The following is a 23,576-nucleotide window of genomic DNA, read 5'->3' as shown; positions in this document are numbered from 1 at the left end:
TAATATTTTCTCTCGAACGGGAAGAAAATTTCATTTTATTTGCACCTCTACCATCACCCATAATATATCCATCATTACTTGGACAATGTACTGCTGTTGGACTATCAGGTAAGCTATCTTCTTGGTCTTCTCCGTCATGAGGACATCCAATTCTTAAATAGAAGTTTCTAAATTTATCTATAATTATCTTATTATTCGTAGGATATATGTATAAATATTAAAGATTTATATATCTTAATAAATGAAGTCATTACTACAGTTAGTTTTTTATATGTAATTAGCCGAAATAAGCGGCTTCGCTCGAGAAAATATGTGAAATAAAGGTAATGTACTTATATAAACATTTACACACATATAAAACTGTACACACAGAAAAATATATGTACTTCTACTAAACTTATAAAAAATACAATAGACAAAGGAAAAAAAATACATCGAAATTTATTTAAATAATTTGTATAACATGAGAAGAATTCAGTCGTTCTCACTTGATACTCGAACAGTCAGACTGATAGGTCTTAATTAGAAAGAAGTCTATTTATTTCCGAAGAATATCCTGAAAATATGCACTAAGTTCTACATAAATCGGTGCACACGATACGCGAACAAACGGACAATGACGGATGTGAATTTAATTTTTATATATGTGTAGGTATGAAGAAATGAGTGAATAATATTCAATAGGACAAAGCTTGGCCTATTGAATTATTATTAATTTTTTATTATTAAATGTCAATACACACTTGGCTATCGCATAATATAAATATTAATGAGCATTTTCGAAATATTACTTTATATTTGTCGTATTTAAACATTATAAAAGTAAACATTTTACTCCAAAAGTAATCCAATTGAATCATCTATCAAATTAACCTAATTTAACTTCAAAAACTGTCATTTTTGAACTTTCTCTTCGTTACTTAAGATTTATATATTTAAGATTTAAACATTTTAACAACTGAATATTCATTGGTGGTATTAAATCCAACCAATGTTAAATCATATTTACAGTAGCTATATTAAAATTCGTTGTTACAAAATGAAGCATGATACTAGATATAAGCAAAAGATATAAGCAAGAGACATGCTGCGGTTTGTATAAAACGTGAAAGAATATAAAATGATCAAGAAAATTTTGAATAAAAATAAAAATGAAGGGTATTTGAAGTCATATCTTTTTAAAATAAAACAATATTAATAACAATAATTTCATATATTAAGTTTTATATCTCGTGCTAAAGTAAGTCAAATATGCTGTATTTGCAATAAAATAAGAAATGTATACAGCAAAATGTTTCATTTATTTTAGTTGTTTCCAAATCTGTCTATACTAAACGGAGGGTCAAAAACTTATACACTCAAACCTGTTTTTGTGCGGTCTATTTTTGTGCGATTTGTTTTGTGTGATTTTTTGTGTGCGGTATATGAATTTCAATCAAATTGGTATACTGCACAAAAATAATTGCACAAAACACATTGCACATATAAAAAATCGCACAAAAACAGGTTTGAGTGTATTGCACTGCGCCACGAATGAGAAATATGCTAAGAGCTTTCATAATAAACAGTAAATGACTAAAAAATTAAAAACTTAAAGTTAAATAGGGGAAGTGGGGCAGGATGAGGACGTTAAGGTTTGAAAAGTCATAAGATGGCAACCATTTTAATGAGAACAATAAGTTTTTTATTATCAGCAACTACAACTTTTGCTAATATATAATACAACATTTAATTTTTGATAAACGTTTTTAAAAACAAGAAAATTTAATATTTTAAAATTATATATAAATGCACCATCTTGCCCCACTCATGGGGAAGATGGGGATATTATTTTTATATACAAGAAGGACAAATTAAAATGGTTAAACTGTCGTTTTCTTCAATATTGGCACAAGAATATGTGCCCATTTATCACAACGACTACATTTATTATTTTCCGAATAAACAAATATAAAAGTTTGAACTTACTCGTATTTACTTTACCAGACGATAGTCACTTCGCGCATGCTCAGTTTCGCTATTTTGTAAGCAGACGATATTTTTTTTGTGAAAAAATATTTTTATTTCGATTGTTATCTCACATTTTATTTCTTGTTAAGATAGTATTTAAATTTAAAAAATGTTTTCATAAATAAAATAAAACGTAAAAACATAAATAATAAAGTAATACAGTATATACTGCATTTATTACAGTTAGATATGATTTAAAAGTGGAATATTTCATTTACTATAAAAAGATCATTTTTAAATTTATTATCTTTTATATTCGAAAAGGTGATATAGAATTATCAATGACAACGAATTTAAAAGTAGTTCACTGCACTATATTGCGGTGCCTCTAGCCAGCAGCAGAATTCGTGGCCAACCTTGGGCAAAATGGGGTACCCCATCTTGCCCCAACGTGCAGTTTTCGTACTGACTGCAAACACGAGTCAACTTTATTTCAAAACTAAAGAATTACAGACTTAAAGGTTACTTGGAATACCATAATATCTTCATCTAAAAGGTAATGTAAAAGTTCACAATAATACTTATTTTGTAGAAACTTTATAGCGGGCGTAAAATTAGATGAAGTATTGCTGAAACGTAGAAAACTGTCTTACTTTCAAACAAAGGAAGCGATTCGGACGTTCTCTCGTCCCGTGACCCCTCTTGAGGTTGACATTTAGTTCCCCAAATAACAGCTAGATGAAAGCACGTTAACCACGAATAAACAGACGTCCCCGTCTTGCCCCATGGCCCCATCTTGCACCACCTTCCCCTACTTAAATGTTAAACTGTTATATATTATTTATGAAAATTGAATACGAAGATTTCATTTATATCGACGCAAAATTTTAAAACTAAATAAAACCAACTATTGATAGTGGTCCATCTTCGTCGATATGAAATGCTGCTCCCTCCTCTTTATTTCTGAACAGTTTCGGTTTAAAATCACCTACGTCAGACTTAAAACACAAAGAAGATTGAGCAGTTAGGTTATTTTTATACGTAATCGTAATAAAAAATACATTTCGAATACCGAATAATGTTTATTTTCATCAGTTAAATGAGTTATAGTAAAATTTACCGCTATTAGATCGCCAGCAGGTTGCAATATTACATCTACGTCTTGTTCGTCAACACGAAATATCATTCTCTTTTATCCAGATTTTAATGTCTTGAAAGTTGGGTAAAATACATCAACTCGATCTGGATTATCTGAAATAAAACACAGTTTAAATTACTTATCTAAATTTCAGTTAAAGTGACTTTGACAGCGTAAAGAATTGAAATCTTCTGATATCAAGTTAAACGTTTATTACGGTAGAAATGAATAGAAAGGCGGCGTAAACCGCCTCATTACGCCTCACTTCTTTTTATAGAAAAGAGGGGTAAACTATGTATTAGAGTTTAATGTTGTGTATAAAGTAAAATTAAAAATTTAATCAAAAGATATGTTTAAAACAACACCGCTCTTTGGAATATGTAAAAATGCAAGCTAATCAAGAAATTTATAATAAACATACAGAAATACCGTATTGATAATATATAAAATGCTATTTTAATGCTGTTCCTAGAACTTTTTTAAAATAAGCGTTATATAAATTCTTGTTTACATAACGCATATTGGTGTAGCCAAAACGACTGTACAACATAGAAAAATCGGTAGTAAGGAAAACGTAAGGAAATAAAAATTCTAATTTATTTATAGATATAATTACTTCGGGGTGGGATTGGCTTTAATCTCTTTTCATCTAAAGGATTTATTATAACATATATTCATGCAAGAATTTATAGATAGGTAATTGTACTTTGGATGTTTCATTCTTTGAATCTAATCAAGTAATATAATCAATATTGATATTAAATCGTCATTATTCTGGACATGCTGTAGCCCAGGACCATCCTCGGCTACAGTTCGATGTAGAGTTAGGCCAGGGGTTCTTAACCAGAAGTCCGGGGCTTTGAAAGAGTAAAAATCAACTTTACCTTTCCTATATTTTAACTGTACTGTATTGTTAATTATTGTGTTAAGAAAGAAGCGAACATACTGCTAATAAACGTGTTTCTATATTACTAGTTTCTTTTGTAATTTTATTTTATGCATTTAATTAATGCATAAATTCATTCTAAAACGTATTAGATGATTTGCAACGAATTATTTTATTATCATTTACTGTTAAATGTATTACAATTCTGCTACTCTATAATTTTCTACTTCACAGATTAGGAATTTTACAATATTCTATAATTATTGAAGACAGTTCATAGTATTGTTTACATTGTTGCATCATTCCTTATTTTTTGCAATCTTGAATAATGCATTGGGAATTCTGCAAGCTGTTAAAAATGAAAAAAGTTATTAAAATATCTTTATTTTAAAGTACTTTGTACAGAGAAATTATATTTACCTTAGGAAATATTTAATATTCTCACGCGAACAATTAGAAAATTTCCTTTTATTTTCACCCTTCTCGTCACCCATTATAAATCCATCGCTTCCGGAACAAGCCTTAGCCCCTGGAGCACCGGGCAAACTCTTTTCGGGTCCTTCCCCATCGTGCGGGCTGCCCATTCTAGAAAAATATTTGTTAGATAATAAAATAATTTTAATTGCTTTTTGTAATACAAAAATTCTTTACAAATGGGCAGATTCGTGAGCTATAATTTCATCTCTGTAAAGAGGATCGTCACCGACAGAAACGGCTCCACATTTACCACAAGAGTCGCAAGCTGCACCACCTAAAGGTGCTATCCCTGAATGAATTCAATAAAATACTCATAAGAACAGCGACGTATTTAAGAATTTATAAGTAAAATTAAATACCGTGTATGCCAGTAAAAAGGTTTCCATCCGGATATAGATGACCAAATGTTCGTCTAAAACGCATTAAAGGATATACAGTACTAACATTATAATGAAAAGTGCTTTAAGCAGATTAGAAAACTAAGAAAATAATAATTTGTCACCCAGTTATATGCATAATTATATTAGCTTTTTTATATTCTTCAAAACCTTTGTCATTTTGATGTTGACAAAAATAATCCATCATATTTCCTATTAATTGATTAACAGATAGATCTTCTTCATGCCCAACAATTTCAGTCTTTTTGATGTAATCAGGTTCATTTTCTTTCTGAAAACAGAAAATAAATATCAAGAGAAAATTCCTCTGTAAAAAATATAATCAAATCTTCATTAGAAGAGTCAAAATAATGATTGATATATATTCATTTTACTTTCGTAACAAGACTTCTATTTTATAAGAAATATTTAATTATAACAAATATGAAAATGTGTAGCTAAATAATAAAATTAACATAACTTTGTTATAATTTATTACTTTTATGTAATTAAAGGATAACCAAGTATTAAATTTTGTAGCTCTTGATATTAATGTTTACAAAGTTTATAAAAAAACTCTACTTTAAAGTAAAAGTGTCTTCACAATTCACACGTTTGAAGAATTTAATTACAATTTGTCATCCTGCAGTTTTAATTGATATATTTCTCAGCTTTCTACTTACATTGTACTCTGTAACTCCAATCAAGCGCACCTTTATTCGCAGATTTAACGTATCCATTATATTTTGAGCCTTGAATATATCAATATTATGTTTGTTAAAACATAATAAAATTAATCATTTATTACATTGAATTTAAAAAAAAAACATTAAAACACTATACGAAAATCTACAAATAATAATTAATTATAAAATACGAAGATTTTCAGCATACCCTGACTAATGCCATCGTTAAATAGACTTTGATTTCTTCTGAATTGGGAAAGTGACGAGTAAAGTTACTTTCTGTCAGAAAAAAAGTAGTCTAAACGTACGCATTGATCATCTTGCATCACCATTAGAGAGTCGCTTGAATACATTTGATTAATACTCGGAAGAATGACTAAAAACGATAAAATTTCAATTTATTTACAATAAAAAGTATAGTACAATATTTAAAATATAAATAAAAATTTATAACGTATTGTAATACTTCCATAAAGTACAGTACCTGTATCATGGACGTAACGCTTGTCGTCTTCAGAACGTCTTGTAATGCAGTGAGCTTTCCTCCCGTCTTTATTTTCTTCGTTTGAGGCACAAGGCTCAATTTTCATTCTAGAATCTATCAACCCTTTCTGAAAATGCATGAAGTTGAGGAAAATTTTGTATAAATTTTATAATTACTTAAGTAGTTGAATTATATTGTGATAATAATAATGGAAAGATTTTAATGAAATTGTAATTCTTAAAGGAAAGTAACCAATAAATAAATACGTGCTCTACGTACAGTATATTCCAAGTATTATTTAATTAAGTTTAGTATAAATATAACTTACAATTTAAATAGTCGAGAAGAAAAGAAGGAGGCAATAATCTCTGATACAATTTAAAATATTACGATTATTTTTAAATGTTTTTCACCCTTAATGAAAAATCTCCATAAAGAAAAATTTAATTTTAAAGTTTAATTTCTTGTTTTTTTTTAATCCTGCGACTTTCAAAAAGAACTTTTGTTCCGCTTTTTACAAAGGTATTCGAAGCTACAAAGTAACTGATAAAACCCTCTCCAAGAGCGCTTTGTAGAAGCTTTAATTAATGTATTTAGAAAATTCTTCTCTATTTTATATATAGAACTGCATTGAAAGAGTAACAAAATAACAATAAATAACGTTAATTAACGAATGTTATAATTTCTTAACAAAAACAAAAGCGGAACAATTATTGTATTAAAATCAAATCACAAAACATATTTTAATAGCTTCATTTTTGTAAGGTAAAGTAGAGATAGATTTTATCATTCCGCCTTTGTATTTTGATTTACATTCTTAATTTTATTTTTAAATCATTAAATACATTCACATCAATACCATCATGAAAGTAAATTTGGCGAAAATAATGACGTAGATATTATGCGATCTGTAGCATTAGGCTATATACATGAATGTGCTGATAAATAAAAACCAATGAAAATGAAATACTTAACAGAAATTGCAATTCTAATTATATAAAATAATTCTTAGAAAAAACATAACAATTACTGTAAAGCATAAGCAAATTTCGTGTTTTTCAGAAAATGTTTATAGTTCATCCGCATGTAATCGATAATTTATCAAATATAAAGTCATTTTAGGACTTGTTTAATTCAAGAAACCCCTCAGCATTTTTATTTCAATAACGAATTTTACTCGCAACAATAAATCTATATTTAAACACTTACAATTTCCAAAGGTCCTTCCTCGTTAATATACAAAGATGCCATCTTTTCTTTATTTCTAAACAGCTTGCTTTTCAGGTTTTTCACATCCTTCATCGAAATAACAGAATATAACAAATAAAATATACTAAAATGAATTTAAATTTGCAAAATACTCGCCTACGAAATATAAACAAGAAAATACGCACAGTTTTATGAATTTTTCCGTCTCCGTCCGTAACAGTGAAATAATCGGCTACGACATCGCCAGCCGATTCCAATTTCAATGCTATTACATTGCCGAAGGCACGCAGAGTCAGTATTTTCTCTCCAGATCGTAATGTTTCCACAGATGGATAAGTTATCTTCGTTCGACCTGAAACGTGTAGGAAAATGGAACATCGAATTCGAGTTATAACGTATATTTCATACATCATTTAATCCATGAATTAGTGAAGATAGAACGTAAACACTTACCACCAGGAATGGCCAAAACGGGGGAACAAAAGAGAACAACTATCACGTACAGAAACATGATTGATCTGCATCAATACTCCAGTCCTTTTATAGAAAGTTTACACGTGTGCTCCCAGTTGTCGAGATTTTGAAACATGTGTTACAAGGCGCCGATGACGTCATCCGTAATCTGGAATGTTTTGTCGTGATTAGAAAACCCGTTATTTTTCGGATTTTATTTATTACCATCTAAAAGCATAGGAAACATTTTCGAAATTACGTATTTTTGCTTGTTACTTAGTTTACCCGAAAAATTAAGAAACCAGCAATGATTCAGTTTCATATCATTACACGGTTGGTGGAAGAAAACGTGTTACAATATTCTAATTTCTCGTGTTAGTGTATTGCAGCCAGTAAGCTGATGTAAGAGTTGCACGCTATAAAGTGTGAAGTTTTTTCTATAATTGTTAGAAGGTAAACGTAATACAGCATGTACTATGCTGTATTACGTTTCCAGCACATTTTTCTTACTAAAGGTTCACATAATACATGATATCAATAAAATGTAAAAGAAAGGTTATGCTTGTTCAATACAAAAAATTTTGTTGTTTTAGCGCATTTTGTTGGCATGAAAACTAACTTTTTATTTGCAAATTTTCAGTCCTATATTATTCCATGTACAAATTTATAAATGAAATATTGGAAATAGCCAACGCTTCTGCCGCGAATACTGATCGACAGCGAGAGTTACTGCAGACTAAGATTAAGAAATGGGATTATTGTTGGAGCGATTCCGCCGTATGTCGTTATATGAGAAGTGGCTGTATGTAAATAGCGCCCTACACACAACGCCATCTGTTGCTGCTCAGCAAACTATTATTGTGACAAGGGGAATTTCAAGCTCTCTCTAGTAATTTTGTTCGAATTACAGGCGATTCTAGACCATTTATTGCTGGAAATTTCATGGTGTATCTGTAATAGTATATAATATGGCAAAGCAGACAGTCCGTGAACAGTTGGAGGAATGTAATCAAGATATAATAAACATATTGTGGACTATCAGATCGCTAAAAAATCCACAAACTAGGAATTGGACATGATGATTACAGAAAATTTGCACAACAACGACGAAGGAAATGAATAGGATAAGGATCCTATTCATAGGATATTGTATCCTATGAATAGGATAAACAGCTTAAGCTGCAATGACAGCTTACAAGTATACAAAAATATACAGCATTATTGATAGCTTCTGTAAGATGTTGCAAGAATCCGACCCTGTTTCCGAGCGCAATCTCAAATTTAAGAATGCTTTGGAAGCAGTCATGGTCCAGTATGCCGAAATCTTAAACGGCACGAATAAAAACGTTCGTCAAGCAACATTAACTGTTTTTTTTTAACTCCTCCACAATTATCTTAAAATGTAAAAGGAATGTTTTTAATATGATTAAAACTACGATTAAAAATAAACATTATTATTTGCTTGTTGAATCATATGCAAAAGTATAAAGATTATCGAGACAGCAACTACATTCGTTCGCAGAAACTAACTCGATTTTCCCAGCATTTCATATTTGTGAGCTTTATTAATATGAAAACTTAAAGAAACTATCAGCACATTTTCCGTTTAAAATAACAATAAGTAATAAAATATTCACAAAAAAGACACCATTTCAGTTATTTCGCTAGCATTAATAATTCTGAATGGCTCCATTAAATATGAGCAGATGGAAAGACTTTTATTAATTATTTCGAAATTAACTACTCGCATTGTGATAACAATCCTTTTAAATTTTTAAATTGTACATTTCCTCGCAACAAATTCTAAAGTAGTATCTTTAAAAGCATTAATCGCACATTAAAAAGTAAGAATACTTTTAAAATGTTGTTTATATAATCATTAAGAAATAATTACTGTGTATACTGACTGCAAAAATAGCTACATAAAAAAATATTTTATAAAATTAACGAGGTCGTAACTTAATATATTGTATGTAAAATTTATTATAACATAGAAAAGGCAACATGTTTTTTGGATTTTTATTACCTACAGAAAACGGCATCACATAAAAAAGCCCTGGAGTGGTGATGTGATGATGTGAATCAATCATGTTTTTTTACGTGATAGTTGTTCTCTTTTCTTCGCCCGTTTTGGCCATTCCTTCTGGTAAGTGTTTACTTCCTAACTTCATTAATTTATGGACTAAATTATATAGGAAATATACCTTATAAAACTAATTCAATGTTCTATTTTCTGACGCGTGTCAGGTCGAACGAAGGTAATTTATCCATCTCTGGAAACATTAAGATCTGGAGAGAAAATATTGACACTGCGTACCTTTGGCAACGATATACAATTGAAACTGGAACCGGCTGGCGATGTCATAGCCGATGATTTCACTGTTATGGACGGAGACGGAAAAATTCATAAAACTGTACGTATTTCTTGTTTACATTTTCTAGGCAAATATTCTGTAAATTTTGTAAATTAAAATACATTTTTGTATACTTTAATCACAACGTAAACATTGGTGTATTTTGTTTTCTACGAAGGATGTGAAAAACTTGAAAAGCAAACTGTTTAGAAATAAAGAAACGGATGCAGCACTGTACATCAATGAGGATGGTCCTTTGGAAATTGTACGTGTTTAAATATAAATTCATTGTTAAAAGAAAAGTAATTTTAAAAGATTTGTTGAATTTAAATATTTTAAAACAATTAATAGTTAGTAAAATAATTTTAAATTAATAAAGTATAGATTACATGGAGATTTATTTCTAATATTTAAAAAAGTATTATTATCTTTTCTTTAATGAGAATTTAAATCTATGTTAAATATCTCTCAGAAATATTAATAGTATTTTCATTAATTTTAAGTGATTAACAAAATCAATATTCTTTTATATAATGTTGCAGATCACAGAACATCTACATTATTCTGTTCCTGACATTTACTTCGATGATGGCATGAACAAATCATTCATTTAATAATTTTAAAAAATATATAAAGTTAAGAATGAAGTCAAAATACAAGAAATGGAAAATAAATGATGCAATTAATTTTTTCGATTTACCTTACAAAAGATTGGCTACGTTTTTATTTACGATATTTTACATTATTTATTAGTGTTTGTTAACAAACTATTCGTTAATTTATGCGTAAATTTATTTTGTTTAATTACATTTTTAAATAAAAGCCTCAGACAATATTTTCTAAAAGGAGTGAATATTTTTGTTAAATTTGCTGCAATTTTTCAGAAAGGAATGTTAACTTCCAAATTGAGAATAGAGCCTTATGAATCGCAAGATACCGTCAGAGACGGAATCAAAGCTCATCGAGTTACGGAAACTTTAGTAGAAACAAAGCGTTTTAATGATGCAGGTATGTAAATAAAAATATAAATAGGCCCTATGTCTTGTATCTTGTTATATAGGCTGTATTATTAAATGTAAACATCTGAATTTGTTTATTTTTAGTATTCACTTCGAATTCGAATTTATTTTCGGATTATGAGGAGAGGGAATTTAATGAGGATCAATGTGTGGAAATAGAATATTTATTTATTACGGAAAGTACAGTTACGAGTCGATATCCAAATTTAGAAGAAATCCAAACCTATCTAGCTTCTATGTTTATTAAAGTAAGCTTCAAAATTAGTCCAAGTTCTACAAAATATATCGACTTGAGTTTAAAATTTTATTTAATATATTCAAGATCCAGAATATGATAAATACACTGAACCTGAATATGAAAGTACGGTTAATTGGAGTTAAAGCATACTCGGTAAGTATTATTGAATACAATACAAGGTAGAAGTGTTTCTTTCTGTTACCTCGAACGGATACATATCTCGTGTTTAGTAAGCGGTATGTATTCGATTTAATTTTCTAAGAATATTTAAAGCCGATTTATACTTCTACGAACCAGATAGAAACAATTATGCATGTTTTATTATCTGTAATTTTTACAAATTATTACACTGGAACACCAGAAAAGAAAAATGCGCTAATATTAACTTATTCATCTATCATACATTTACATATATGTATTCATTTGATTTTGGTTTTCCTGTAGGATGAAAATGAACCTGCTTTTGTCAAAGAGAGTTTATTTCCAGGAAAAGATATCTTTCATGTAAATCATATTTTAGGAAACTTTTCGAGATATTATTGTAAACATCAAGACGATGAACTTGTAAAACGAGCCGATATAGTTATGCTTAGTACGAGGTATGTATTCGATTAATTTTTTGAATATATTTATAATACCAATTCATAAATTCTGAGAATCTGAACCAAAAATTATGCTTGTTCTTTTTTCCGCCATTTTCACAAATTATAACACTCGAACGCAAGAAAAGAAAAATGCGCTAATATTAATTTACTCTTTGCAAAGTGTGTCACTAAAGTTCGTAACATGCACAATCTGCCTTTCTTTTATTAAAAAGGTTATTTTTTGGCGAAGCTCTTTTCGCGGTTTTTTCGGCTTTGCTCATATTGTATTCTTCTCCACAGTCTGGAAGTTGATTCCTTGAGACGACACTTCCCATCTTGGTTTTCTTCCCAAAAGACTGAGTTTCGCGTATCTCCACCTCTTGGCAAATAGACACCATCATCTGAATCGAGAATCTATATTTCTAACTATATTTAGTGACACCAAAGATTTACAACGTTATACAGAACACATTATAACTAATCACGCGGAGGTGTTCCTTTATTATCCCGCCTGTCATCTCTTGATTTCTCACGATTACTGTTTTTTAGGTTGGATGTCCCGATTAACGATAATATCACGACTCCACCACGTGATAGAGTGGCTTGTGTTGCGTAGACGCTAAAGACAAAGATGCCGAAGTCCAATTCACTCTTAATTCTAAATAGTTATAGTGTTGATTATATGTCCTTCTGCCCTCTACGTAAGAATTAACCGCAATTCTTAGCCGCATTCTAAAGTGATCGTCCAAGATACATTTTACCCTAAAAGGCTTCAAAAACGATAATATATACTTCAAATAATTCAGAAAACATACTTGAATAATGTATTGTTTAAGATAAACAGTTAATATTTAAAATTTTCAATAAACAGTTTTATTTTATTGTTAAATTTGAAAGCAAAAGAAAAAAAATTGTAAATCGGTCTTTAAATTTACTTTTGATTTATCTTAGAAGAGCACTTGTATTCCAAATAAAGACGGCAGTATCTATGATGGTATATTAGGTATGCGATTTCTTATAAAATATCCACAAAACATGAGATCTTATTCGTAATATTAATACTATTATTTAAATTAATCTTTGCAGGAGTAGCAAATTTAGGAGGAACATGTAATTCTTGCACCAAGTATGGAGTAATTGAAGACTTGAATGATTTTTTAGATACAGCTGATACAGTGGCTCACGAATCAGCTCATTTGTAAATGACTTTCTTAATAAGAATACATTTAATAATATTTGTTTTACACAAAATTCACTTTTATAGAATTGGAAGTCCTCACGACGGAGAGGGAATTAAATCAAGTCTGCCTGGTAGTCCTACAGCCGAAAAATGTCCTGGATCTGATGGATTTATTATGGGAGACGATTTCGGAGAGAACCAAAGAAAGTTTTCTACCTGTTCACTGGAAAATATTAAATTTTTCTTAAAGTAAATATAAATTTTATTATTTGGATAAAGTTGTAAAAATACATTTACCGTAAATTAATGATAATAATTTATTCAACAGCAAAAAACAGGCCAGTTGCATTATTACAGATTGTAAGAAAACTTTATAATGATTTGGATTTAGTAAAGCATTTACAGAATGTGAAAACCTGAAAAAAAAGACGATTGATTTTGCTTTTCATCTATGACTTTAAATTCGATATTTTTTGATTGTAAAAGATAGAGAAATGCTTTTGTATTCAAAATGTAATAAAACTATGCGGTATTAATGGGTCTTTAGTTATAAATTTGTTTATTTAATAAAACTATATAACTGAAAAATCAAAACTGTTTGGTTTATTTTACCTAGAAAATAAGAGTCATTGTCTGCTTTTACTGTTTCGACATTTTCTTAACAATTAATTTTCTAAACAGATTGAAATGCTTAAACAATGCGATTTTGATAACCGCTGTAAACATAAATTAAGGCCTCTATTCCGGTATATAGCACTAAGGCCGCTTCCGATACCAGAAAAAGTGCAGGCAATGCTTCAGAGAGCAACATTTCATCCAATATATAGCGTATATAAAGAAAATAAATAAAGCAACGATTGCTCCAACACGTCAGGTCAAGGTATGAAATTATGTATTCGTAAAAAATATTAACATTAAGTAATTGTTTCTCTTCTATCTTGTATAGTTAGGTAAATTAAACTTTAGAATATAAAATTTAATGCACGTAAATGTCTTTTCACAAATTTTATATAGTGTAAAAATGCCAGTGTGTTTAATCTGTGTTTTTAGGAAAATAGGTAGAGGTTATGCATCGTTGCTTGCACTTTGTTGTGCGTAGTAGAGGTGAGAAATCCTGCAACTGGAACTGTTGGGACTGTTAAGCTAGACGATTCTTCGGAGCAGTTGGCTCTTCACAACCGTTGTGTTCCGTTGCAATTGCTTAGTTTGTTGCATCCCTCGTCGGTTATATACATATATAATAGAATGTTTGCGTGTCTGTTCTTAGCTATTCGCCAATCTGTTCCAAGTTATTTTTGGTTAACTCAGACTTCGCGGAAAATATAAACTACCAGGAAACTTGGACATCTTACCCCTCTCCTTATGTCACATCCCCATTATTAACTTCTAAACATTGTCCAATCTGTATGAAATTTTTCATACTTATTCTCTGGGACTCCGAGGAAAATGCAGGCTTCCAAAAAACATGGACACTACACTCTTTCCTCAATTTGATCTTCTCCACACTTCATATAACACGGTTTCCACTTTAACTTTTAACCTTCTTGCTTTTTTCCGAGCAATGCCGGGCATACCTACTATTTACTAATAAAATAAATAATTACAAATTCTAATAAAAATATAAAATATCTTAAAATATCTTTATAAACTTAAAATACTGGAAACTAATTGATTATTCCTAAAATCTCGTAAAATATTTTCATTTAGTTAGAATTCAGAAACAGATAGAGTTCGCTGTTCCGTCAAAAACTATTCACAAAAGAACAAAATGAGAAGCATTGTTAGTAGTTCCGACCGGAACTTCGTACAAACTCGGTGTGGAGGTGTTCCTAATAGTTCCGAGTCCGGAACGGTTCCTTTGGAACGATTTCGACTCGGAACTACCATCAACCTCTAGTTCATAAGCATTAGATATTAGGGCGGATGCATGGAAACGCTTGATACGTTGAAAACATGAAAAATCAAATGCGAACTTTAAAATTCTTTGAAAAAATCGAAGTTAATTTTTTTACGCGTAAAGTTTTTAGAGCATTTTTACAAGATCAGAACCTCACTGCATGCACTACTATAATTCATGTTATAGCAATTCCTTCAGCGTGCTTTTTCGGCTGCAATTTAAGAATTGTATGTTCATAAATTCCCACTGTCTATCCTTATTCTCGAGAACGAAGTTAGATGAATTCCGATACAGACTGAAAACCATAGAGGAAAGAGGCCCCGATTAACTATATAGGAACGTCCGCTGCAAACCGAAAGTGACGTTATTTCAATTCAAATATTTCACCTGAAAGGTATTAGAAAGGTGTTCGGCACGACTCTATTGTTAAAGAAAAGTATGACGTACAGAAACAAGACATCACTAATTTGAAGTGGAGAGCATATACAGTATTTTAAGTTAAATAAATTAAAAACATGATTAAAAATTGCAGCCCGGCATTGCGACCATGTCACAATAAATAATTGCTCGTACAGTACATATCTTGTACAGTATATCTATCCTCCTACAAAACAAATGGGACATACGTCTTTTCACTGTCTGGAGTTTAATACATCGTACTATACATTATCATTTGCTTTCAATTTATATAGTATTCAATCAATCCGCTTATTCTTTTAAATATGCTATTTTGTATTGTATATTTCTGATGGTTTTGATCAGAAATATAAAATATAAAAAACAGCCTAACACTTTAGTTTTGACGAAGGGTTGTAGGTTGTTTGTTTGACACATTCGAGTCTCAGTTGTCTCCGGATTCAGGTTCGAACGAACACATTGCGACATTGTAATTCCGCACGGGACTGTGTAGTTATTAGTTTTGCGAACCATTCCTGAATCAATTGTATCATTGTGTTGTTGTCCTTTGCAAGTAGAATTTGTCTGTCGATAAAGAAGACGAAATATTGATACGAACTTAATATACGATAAATGATAAGATATATTCGCGAATAAATAAACTTTAAATGATGTGAGAATCATATTGTGAATAGAACAAATCAGTCACAGAACAACAAAATCATGTAAAACTTGAAACAAAAAATGCTTTTAACAGTAATGAATGGTATTAAAAAATTTCAATAACTGTTTGTTTGTCTTTATTCTCTCGCCATCGGCTTCGGAATTATTGAAAACACTCTCGTTATTTTTGCGTTAAAGCATAATATATCCGTGAAATGTATTGTCCTTCTTGCAATTGTTCCGGATAGTCCAACTGGCAACATTTTCAAGATATCGTTCTATAGTAAAAGAATTAGTTAAAACAACCAGAAATGAGTTGCACAACTTTCCCGGCAACATTTAAAATTTTTGGTGACGCGATCTGTTATCGTATTTTGTTTAAAACTTTTTTGTATTTTTAACTATTATAAAATGGAAGAATGCTTAATTTTGAGGGAAAGAATAGGTTTTATAAACAATTGTAAATGCTAATAACGAGTAAAATCGTCATTAAGTCCGATTCTAGTAAAGATATTCTACGACTCCCAATATCTCTTCACCTCTTCGACCTTTAATCACCAAAATTCAATAGCATAAGTCTCTCTAATACATAACCTTTTCCGCAAAATTTCAAAAAACTTAATAAGCTCTTTGTCAAAAATAGTGCAGAATTTTAGAAAAACATTTTTAAAAAATTATTATTTTATACGAAGAAACTTTAAATAATTTTTACGAGATTTTATATTACTTTATACAACTAAAAATATAATTAATATACAGGTAGATTTGACGTGGTGTTTCTGTCCGTGGAAACGTCGAAATCTGGAATGAAGACGGTCAAATTGAACTGAAATTAGAACCCGCTGGCGAAATATTAGCGGAAAACTTCGCACTTCTTGACGGAAAGAATCAAATACATCACTCAGCAAGACATTTAGAATATAATAAATAGACATTTATTATTATCTAAATCATGGTATCGTTAACTCGATTTCTCTAAGTGTATTTACTGTATTATAATTAAAATAATATTTCGATTTAAATAATTTAGCATTTCACTATGAAATATTTAAATGCTTTAAGATCGACGTAGATAAGTTGAAAAGTAAACTGTACAGAGACAGATGTAATGGAGCAGCTAAAGATCGACGACGATGGACCTGTCACCATTGTAATTATTTTAGTAATTAATATTCGTGTGTATCATTATAGAGATTACTATATTAATATTATTTGTATATACTTTCAGCAAGGAATTGTAAATTCGATATTGAGAATCGCACCGCACGACGTCCGGAAAAACAGCTGAAGATGGAAGAATAGCGCATCAGATTGTGGAAGTTATAAGTGACGACGAATCTTTTGGCTATGATGCAGGTATAGCCAATAAGAAATACTTTCTTCGTTATTAATTAATTAATTATTCGAAGCTTTTTCTTTCAAATATTGAATTTGTTTTCAGTCTTGCGTATAAATGTAAAAGAACAAATCGAAAATGTTGGGAGAATGGCCATAGACGATCAGTGCATAGTTGTGAAATATTTGGCCGTAACAGAAAGCAATTTTACGAAACGATTCCAAAGTGGCGAATATCTAACGCAATATATAAGTGTATTGTATCTTGGGGTATGATATACATTATTTCACTTTTTAAATTTAATATAACTGTGTTAAATCATAAATATTTTAAGTTTGAATTATAACATAATTCTTTTTCCCCTGCAATTTTTTCCATTTAATAATTAGGTGCAAAACATATTCGATACACTTAAAATGGGAGTAAAAGTTCGTGTACTCGGAATTTCATCATTTACGGTAATTTAAAAAAGCGAATAATTTATCCAGTAATTAAGACTTAGTTATTTACATTTGTTTTTAATTACAGAAAGAAACAGAACAGTCTTTCATAGAACAGAGTGCAATTCCGGGAGCCGAAAAATATCTCAATCTTTATGATTTACTTTCTAATATGGCAGATTACTACTGCGATCAGTCTACTGGTTTGGCTAAGGATGCTGATATCATTATGCTTTCTGTTAGACAAGTATTATATTATCAATAGTCTATATATAGATTAGATAACAAAATAAACGCTATGAAGACCTTTTGAAAGAAAAAATTGAATAAGCAGCGAACGATTTCGGCTATTTTAAGTGATGACCAACTTCGGGTCAGCCCGGCATTGTGACGATGTCACAATAAATAATCGCTCGTAATACGAGGGCTGTTCGGAAAGTTCGCGGCCTTGCCTATATGCGGCGCTGCGATCAATTTAATTTTTGGGGGGGAATAATTCAGCCATCTTTGCTAAAGATACGGTACCAATTTCCGCTTGATTTGTCGTAAAGTTTTACCGCAAGAGCTTAGCAGATAGTCAGTGTGCAAATGCTTTGTCAAAAATGGAGAAGATAGAGACTCGTGCGGTCATAAAATACCTGACGAAAAATAGGTTGATTCCATCTCAAATCAAAGCTGACATGGATAAAGTTTTGGGAGAGTCTGCTCCTTCGTACACCACTGTAAAAAAATTGACAGCCCTTTTAAAATCTGGCAGAGAGAGTGTGGAAAATGACCTTCGCAGCGGACGGCCGTCAACTGCTGTCACTAAAGAAAATATCTACAAAGTTCACGATTTGATGTTAGCAGATCGCCGTTTGAAAACGTGTGAGATAGCTGAGACAACAGGCATCTCTGTCGACCGGGTGCACCACATCCTAACCGAAAATTTGAGTACGACGAAGGTTTCAGTAAGGCGGGTGCCGCATCTGCTGACCGCCAAGCAAAAACGTGTTCGCACTTTGATGAGAACTCTGATAGAAGAGCACACTCTGATAGAAGTCCAACACTCCTTTGAGTGTTGGACTTCTATCAGAAAAACCCACAGGATTTCTTGCGTCGGTTTGTGACTACTGACGAAACGTGGATCCACTATTACACTCCTGAAACAAAAGAACAGTCGAAACAATGGAAAACATCACAGTTCGCCACCACCAAAGAAGGCAAAGACAGATCCATCAGCGGGGAAAGTGATGGCCCGGTTTCTTGGGATGCTAAAGGAATCATCTTTATTGACTACCTAGAAAGAGTAAAGACCGTCAATGCTGTCTATTACTGTGAAGTTTTGGAAAAACTGAAGAAAGAAATCAAAGAAAAGAGGCCACACTTGAAGAAGAAAAAGGTTTTGTTCCACCACGATAATGCACCTGCACATTCCGCCAGAATCACTAAACAAAAGATAAACGAAATTCGCTTCCAATTAGTTCCACATCCACCGTACTCACCTAATTTGGCCCCCAGTGACTTCCACGTTTTTCCAAACCTAAAAAAATTCTTAGCTGGAAAGAAATTCCACTGAAATGACGAAGTCATCTCTGAAGTGAACGAGTATTTTGCACCCCTTGACAAATCGACCTGTTGTGATGGCATAAAAAGCTAGAACATTGCTGGAATAAGTGCATTGCTAACAAAGGAGACTACATTGAAAAATAAAAAAAGTTTTAACATTATTTTGCTTTTTGTTCTATTTGAGGCCGCGAACTTTCCGAACAGCCCTCGTACAATGTCGAAATAAAAAACTAAATTCAAATATCAAAGAAACCAAAAACCACAAGTGTAATTTACAGATGTTTACATTTAATATAACACATATCAGACATGGAGTAATTATATATATATTGTTCAGTCGTATATTGGCCGAGCTGCGAGACGATAATACTCTTTCTTTCAATATTCGGGCTAATTATTTTCCTGTTTACATCTATTTTATCATCTAATTCTTGACATGTATTCTCAAGTAAATTTGCTTTGTAGGCATTGCATACCTCGCCAGTGTTTGTGAATGTTACAAAGTTGGTATTGCCTTTGACGACTCGGATTACTTTCAAAGAATTACTATAGTAGCTCATGAATCAGCTTCATTTGTAAGCGATTTAAAGCATTAAATTTGATGTAAAGACATTCTGAATTTGAAACAAAATTTTTAATGATTATTCAGACTTGGAAGCCCTCACGACGAAGAAGGATCCAAAGAAGGACGTGATGGAAATCCAGGAGCATTAGATTGCCCAGGATCTGACGGTGTTATAATGGGACATCGAAATGTTGACTAACACAAATTAAAATTTTCCGAATGCTCTAAGAGATGCATTAAATACCTGTTATCGTAAGCATAATTTTAATTATCTATATTTGTATATTTCAGAAATAAATACACTAACGACTAATTTCTTCTAAAAGGTTGCCCCAGGCTTCTTGTGTATTTGAAGATTGCAAATCTTATTAATTTGTAAATATAACTAAATACACCAGTTTACTGGGATTAACAAGGTTTTGACTGGTGTATTTATTTATAGTTATCGATCCAGTTAACGTAAAAAAGTGTATTTCACTCAACAAATTATTATTGTAAATAAATAAAGCGTAAATTGTATTTGAAACATAATATTTAATTAATCTTTTATTTAAAAATAACTTAAAACGAATAAAATAACTAACATTTGTCGTGTGGTACTTTTCTTTTACCGAACAAAAAAGTAAAGAAATTAATCGGTGTTTTTTGTTGTTAATGACAATTGTTTGCATTAAGACTGTATTTCTGATTACATAAACTATATTAAGAATAAATAAAGTGCCTAAATTTTTTCGGTTTATATTTAAACATAAGTTAATACAAATATAACGTATTGAATCATGATATCAATATAATCTAATCTATTCCTTAGACTAGTGTTTCGGTAGTAGACTTAATCTTTATTATTTCGTTTTTGAGCTGCAATTTGAAAACAATTATATAGCTATAAATTCCCACTATCGTCCGTCTGTCTTTCCTTAATTTCCAGAACAAAGTTAGATAGAGGAAATCGAGATCAATTTAGAAACCTTAGAGACAGTATGCCCTGAGTAACTGTACAAGAACGTCCGATGCAAACCGGAAAACACATTATTTCACTTCAAGACGTTTTCCCTGAAAGCAATTAACAGATAATCGACACGACTCTATTGTTAAAGGAAAGGTATGATGTACAGGGACAAGACACTACATTACTAATTTGAGGCGGAGCATGTATTTTAAATGAAATTAATTAAAAATACAATTAAAATTTGCAGTCCGGCATTGTGACGACGTCACAATAAATAATTGCTCGTTTCCATCTGCATAATTACAATCTCGTTAATCCTCCTCACAAGGAATCGTAAAACAGTTGGGTTAAGGAGACTGTTAGATTCATGTATGATGATAATCCAAGTTGGTGGATTATCATTAAAGTTCAAGGGTAATTAAAGCTACCGTAGGAAATTTCGTGGAGAACACAAGATTTTTGGTAGAATATTCTTGAAGCTGTTTTTTTTTTTATTGTCATACAGTATTTTGTTGTAGGACACGGTAGTTTTTATATATCAGCCTGAGGAGACGATCCTAACAGTCTTTACTAATAAACTGATACAATGTAGTACCTAAATTCATGAGATTTTTAAAACTCAAAAGACTAGGAATAGTAGACAACATGCCATATAAAACAGGGATTTCAGTAAATGAAATGAATTTAATATGGAAACTTAAGAATGATGGTCTGCCTCTGCCTGTACTGCACCAAAAGTTGTACGCATTTATAACCAGATACAGAAGAAACGAAATTTCTGATAAGATCTTTTTAAAATATAATGCAAAAAAATTTTATTTAATTAATTTATATTTAAAATAATTAAATAAATTTCCTTTACAATATCTAACCAGCTGTGGTAGAAATAACTACCTCAGCTATTTCTACTTTTTCACATGTACATTTGACAGAATGTACAAGAAAAATAGAAATATTGTTTCGAATTTAAAACAATTATAAATAAAATAAAAAAACTCATAAAATATGAAAAGTTGTAGAAAGAAAAATTTAATTACGAGTATTGGTAATTATAAACGTATAAAGCGAGTCAATGATAAACTGAATATGAACTGCAGTATTTTATCAATTTTTCAAACAATTTTAAAAATAATAACTAAATAATATTAAAATTATTTAAATATTCCGTTAATAAGACGAAGCTTAATAATAATTAACTAAAATTAATCTGAAATAAATAAATAGTGATTATTACGAGTTTGTTTTACCGAAATAGTCATTTCATAGTTTTAAATTTTCAATAAAAATACAACTTCACGAGAAATGATAATTAGCTAATTATCATTTCGGATTACTCTATTAATTTTAGATACATTTGAGTATTTTCGCACATAATTTTCACATAAATATTATTGTTTTGTATCCAGAAAGATTATTTTTCTCCTAGTTATTTCAGATTTATCGAGAGACGTAGCTAATAAATTTCATAAATATTTAAAGAAAGTTCAGCCTAATCATTGAGATATGATAGACTATGTAACTACTAAAATGTTCTGCCAATCATTGCTACATCATTCACATCAATATGCTCTATACTGTTGTGTTTTTGGAGCAAACTGTTTTGTCAGAGAAAAACGACAGGGTATTGAAATGAAGGTAATAAGAGACAACTGATCAGCTATATTTTGGAATAAAGAATAAAGCTTTTAATTAAATTATGTATGTGCTATATCTTGTAGGAAACAAAGAAGTTCACTGAACATTTAACCATGTAAAATTTGTCATTCTTCTATCACTCTTGATTTAGAAATTATTGAAGGGTTGTTTTGTGTTGATCAAGTCATGGAAAACCAAATGAATACTTTCCTTTTTCAGCTGTTCAGGATAATACAATCAAGTGAATTATACAACAATTCTATTGCTCCCAAAGAGCTTGAATAGAGTTTCTAAACAATGACTGGAATCTCGAAGTACCGTAATTAAATCAATTTTTAATATTTGATGAAATTAAGGAATGTTTGAAACTTCATTAAAAGTTTAAATAATATTCGAGACTTGCGAAAATTCTTAATTCATTCAATATGTTTCACGCTTTCAAAGCACAAACTTCTTATAAACTATTGTAAATTATAAGGAAATAAAAAGTATATGATTCTATATGAAAAATGCGTAAATACTTTTTATGAGTTTGGAATTAGTTTGTACAAATAAAAGATATTTAAAAAAATAATAATAATACATTAATGACTTTCCGACAATAAATAGCTTTCTAAAATTTGATACAGGTGGAAACTAACAATTGGAGTAGGATGAGTAATGAATTAATTACACTAATCTACATTTTTCACGTCATTCTAATCACTATAAATAGGAAGGAATAATTGCCATTGCCATCACTAACCATGATCTTCTATCTTGCAAGTGTTTTCTTTCTAGCAGTCGTTTCGGCCATTCCAAGCGGTAAGATTGTTATTATTATTATTAATATTTTAACTATAATATTCAATTTGGATAATATAATTATTTAATATAAAAATGTAACAGAATAAAGTTTTGAATAGATTTTCATACATTTCCAATACAGGTCGAATAGACGTGGTGTTTCCGTCTGTGGAAACATCGAGATCTGGAGTGAAAACGATCAAACTCCGAGCTTTAGATGAAGACATAGAACTGAAACTGGAACCTGCCGGCGATATATTGTCGAAAAATTTCGCTCTTCTTGATGAAAACAATCAAATACGTCACTCGGTAAGATATTTTCAAAG

At 30.5% G+C, this 23,576-nt stretch overlaps 3 protein-coding genes and 1 pseudogene across 3 annotated transcripts in view; 3 read left to right on the top strand and 1 right to left on the bottom strand.

Moving 5' to 3' along the window:
• Positions 1-4,130: 4,130 nt before the first annotated feature.
• On the bottom strand, positions 4,131-7,718 carry LOC136987670 (venom metalloproteinase antarease-like TpachMP_A; annotated as a pseudogene).
• A 2,011-nt stretch (positions 7,719-9,729) lies between these two features.
• LOC136987715 (venom metalloproteinase antarease TserMP_A-like) lies at positions 9,730-13,629 on the top strand. The gene is made up of 11 exons (XM_067285483.1): positions 9,730-9,806; positions 9,908-10,074; positions 10,193-10,279; positions 10,899-11,022; positions 11,118-11,281; positions 11,356-11,424; positions 11,716-11,874; positions 12,810-12,858; positions 12,942-13,053; positions 13,120-13,284; positions 13,364-13,629. Exons 1-11 carry the CDS (start codon positions 9,749-9,751, stop codon positions 13,410-13,412), a joined length of 1,203 nt encoding a protein of 400 aa, XP_067141584.1. The 5' UTR covers positions 9,730-9,748; the 3' UTR covers positions 13,413-13,629.
• Positions 13,630-17,430: 3,801 nt separating this feature from the next.
• LOC136987726 (venom metalloproteinase antarease-like TpachMP_A) lies at positions 17,431-18,091 on the top strand. Its single transcript, XM_067285497.1, has 3 exons — positions 17,431-17,596; positions 17,717-17,785; positions 17,856-18,091. Exons 1-3 carry the CDS (start codon positions 17,477-17,479, stop codon positions 18,030-18,032), a joined length of 366 nt encoding a protein of 121 aa, XP_067141598.1. The 5' UTR covers positions 17,431-17,476; the 3' UTR covers positions 18,033-18,091.
• Positions 18,092-23,176: 5,085 nt separating this feature from the next.
• The window catches only part of LOC136987669 (uncharacterized), a 34,245-nt gene continuing 33,845 nt past the window's right edge, over positions 23,177-23,576 (top strand). The window contains exons 1-2 of the mRNA XM_067285421.1: positions 23,177-23,268; positions 23,393-23,559. Of these exons, the coding sequence (XP_067141522.1) occupies positions 23,211-23,268; positions 23,393-23,559 (225 nt within the window). The 5' untranslated portion in view covers positions 23,177-23,210. The remainder of the gene's footprint in view (positions 23,269-23,392; positions 23,560-23,576) is intronic.

This window comes from Centruroides vittatus, unplaced genomic scaffold (genome assembly GCF_030686945.1).
Source record: "Centruroides vittatus isolate TY-2023 unplaced genomic scaffold, ASM3068694v2 scaffold_2569, whole genome shotgun sequence".
Lineage (NCBI taxonomy): Eukaryota > Metazoa > Arthropoda > Arachnida > Scorpiones > Buthidae > Centruroides > Centruroides vittatus.
This window is presented reverse-complemented; position numbering and strand designations above follow the sequence as displayed.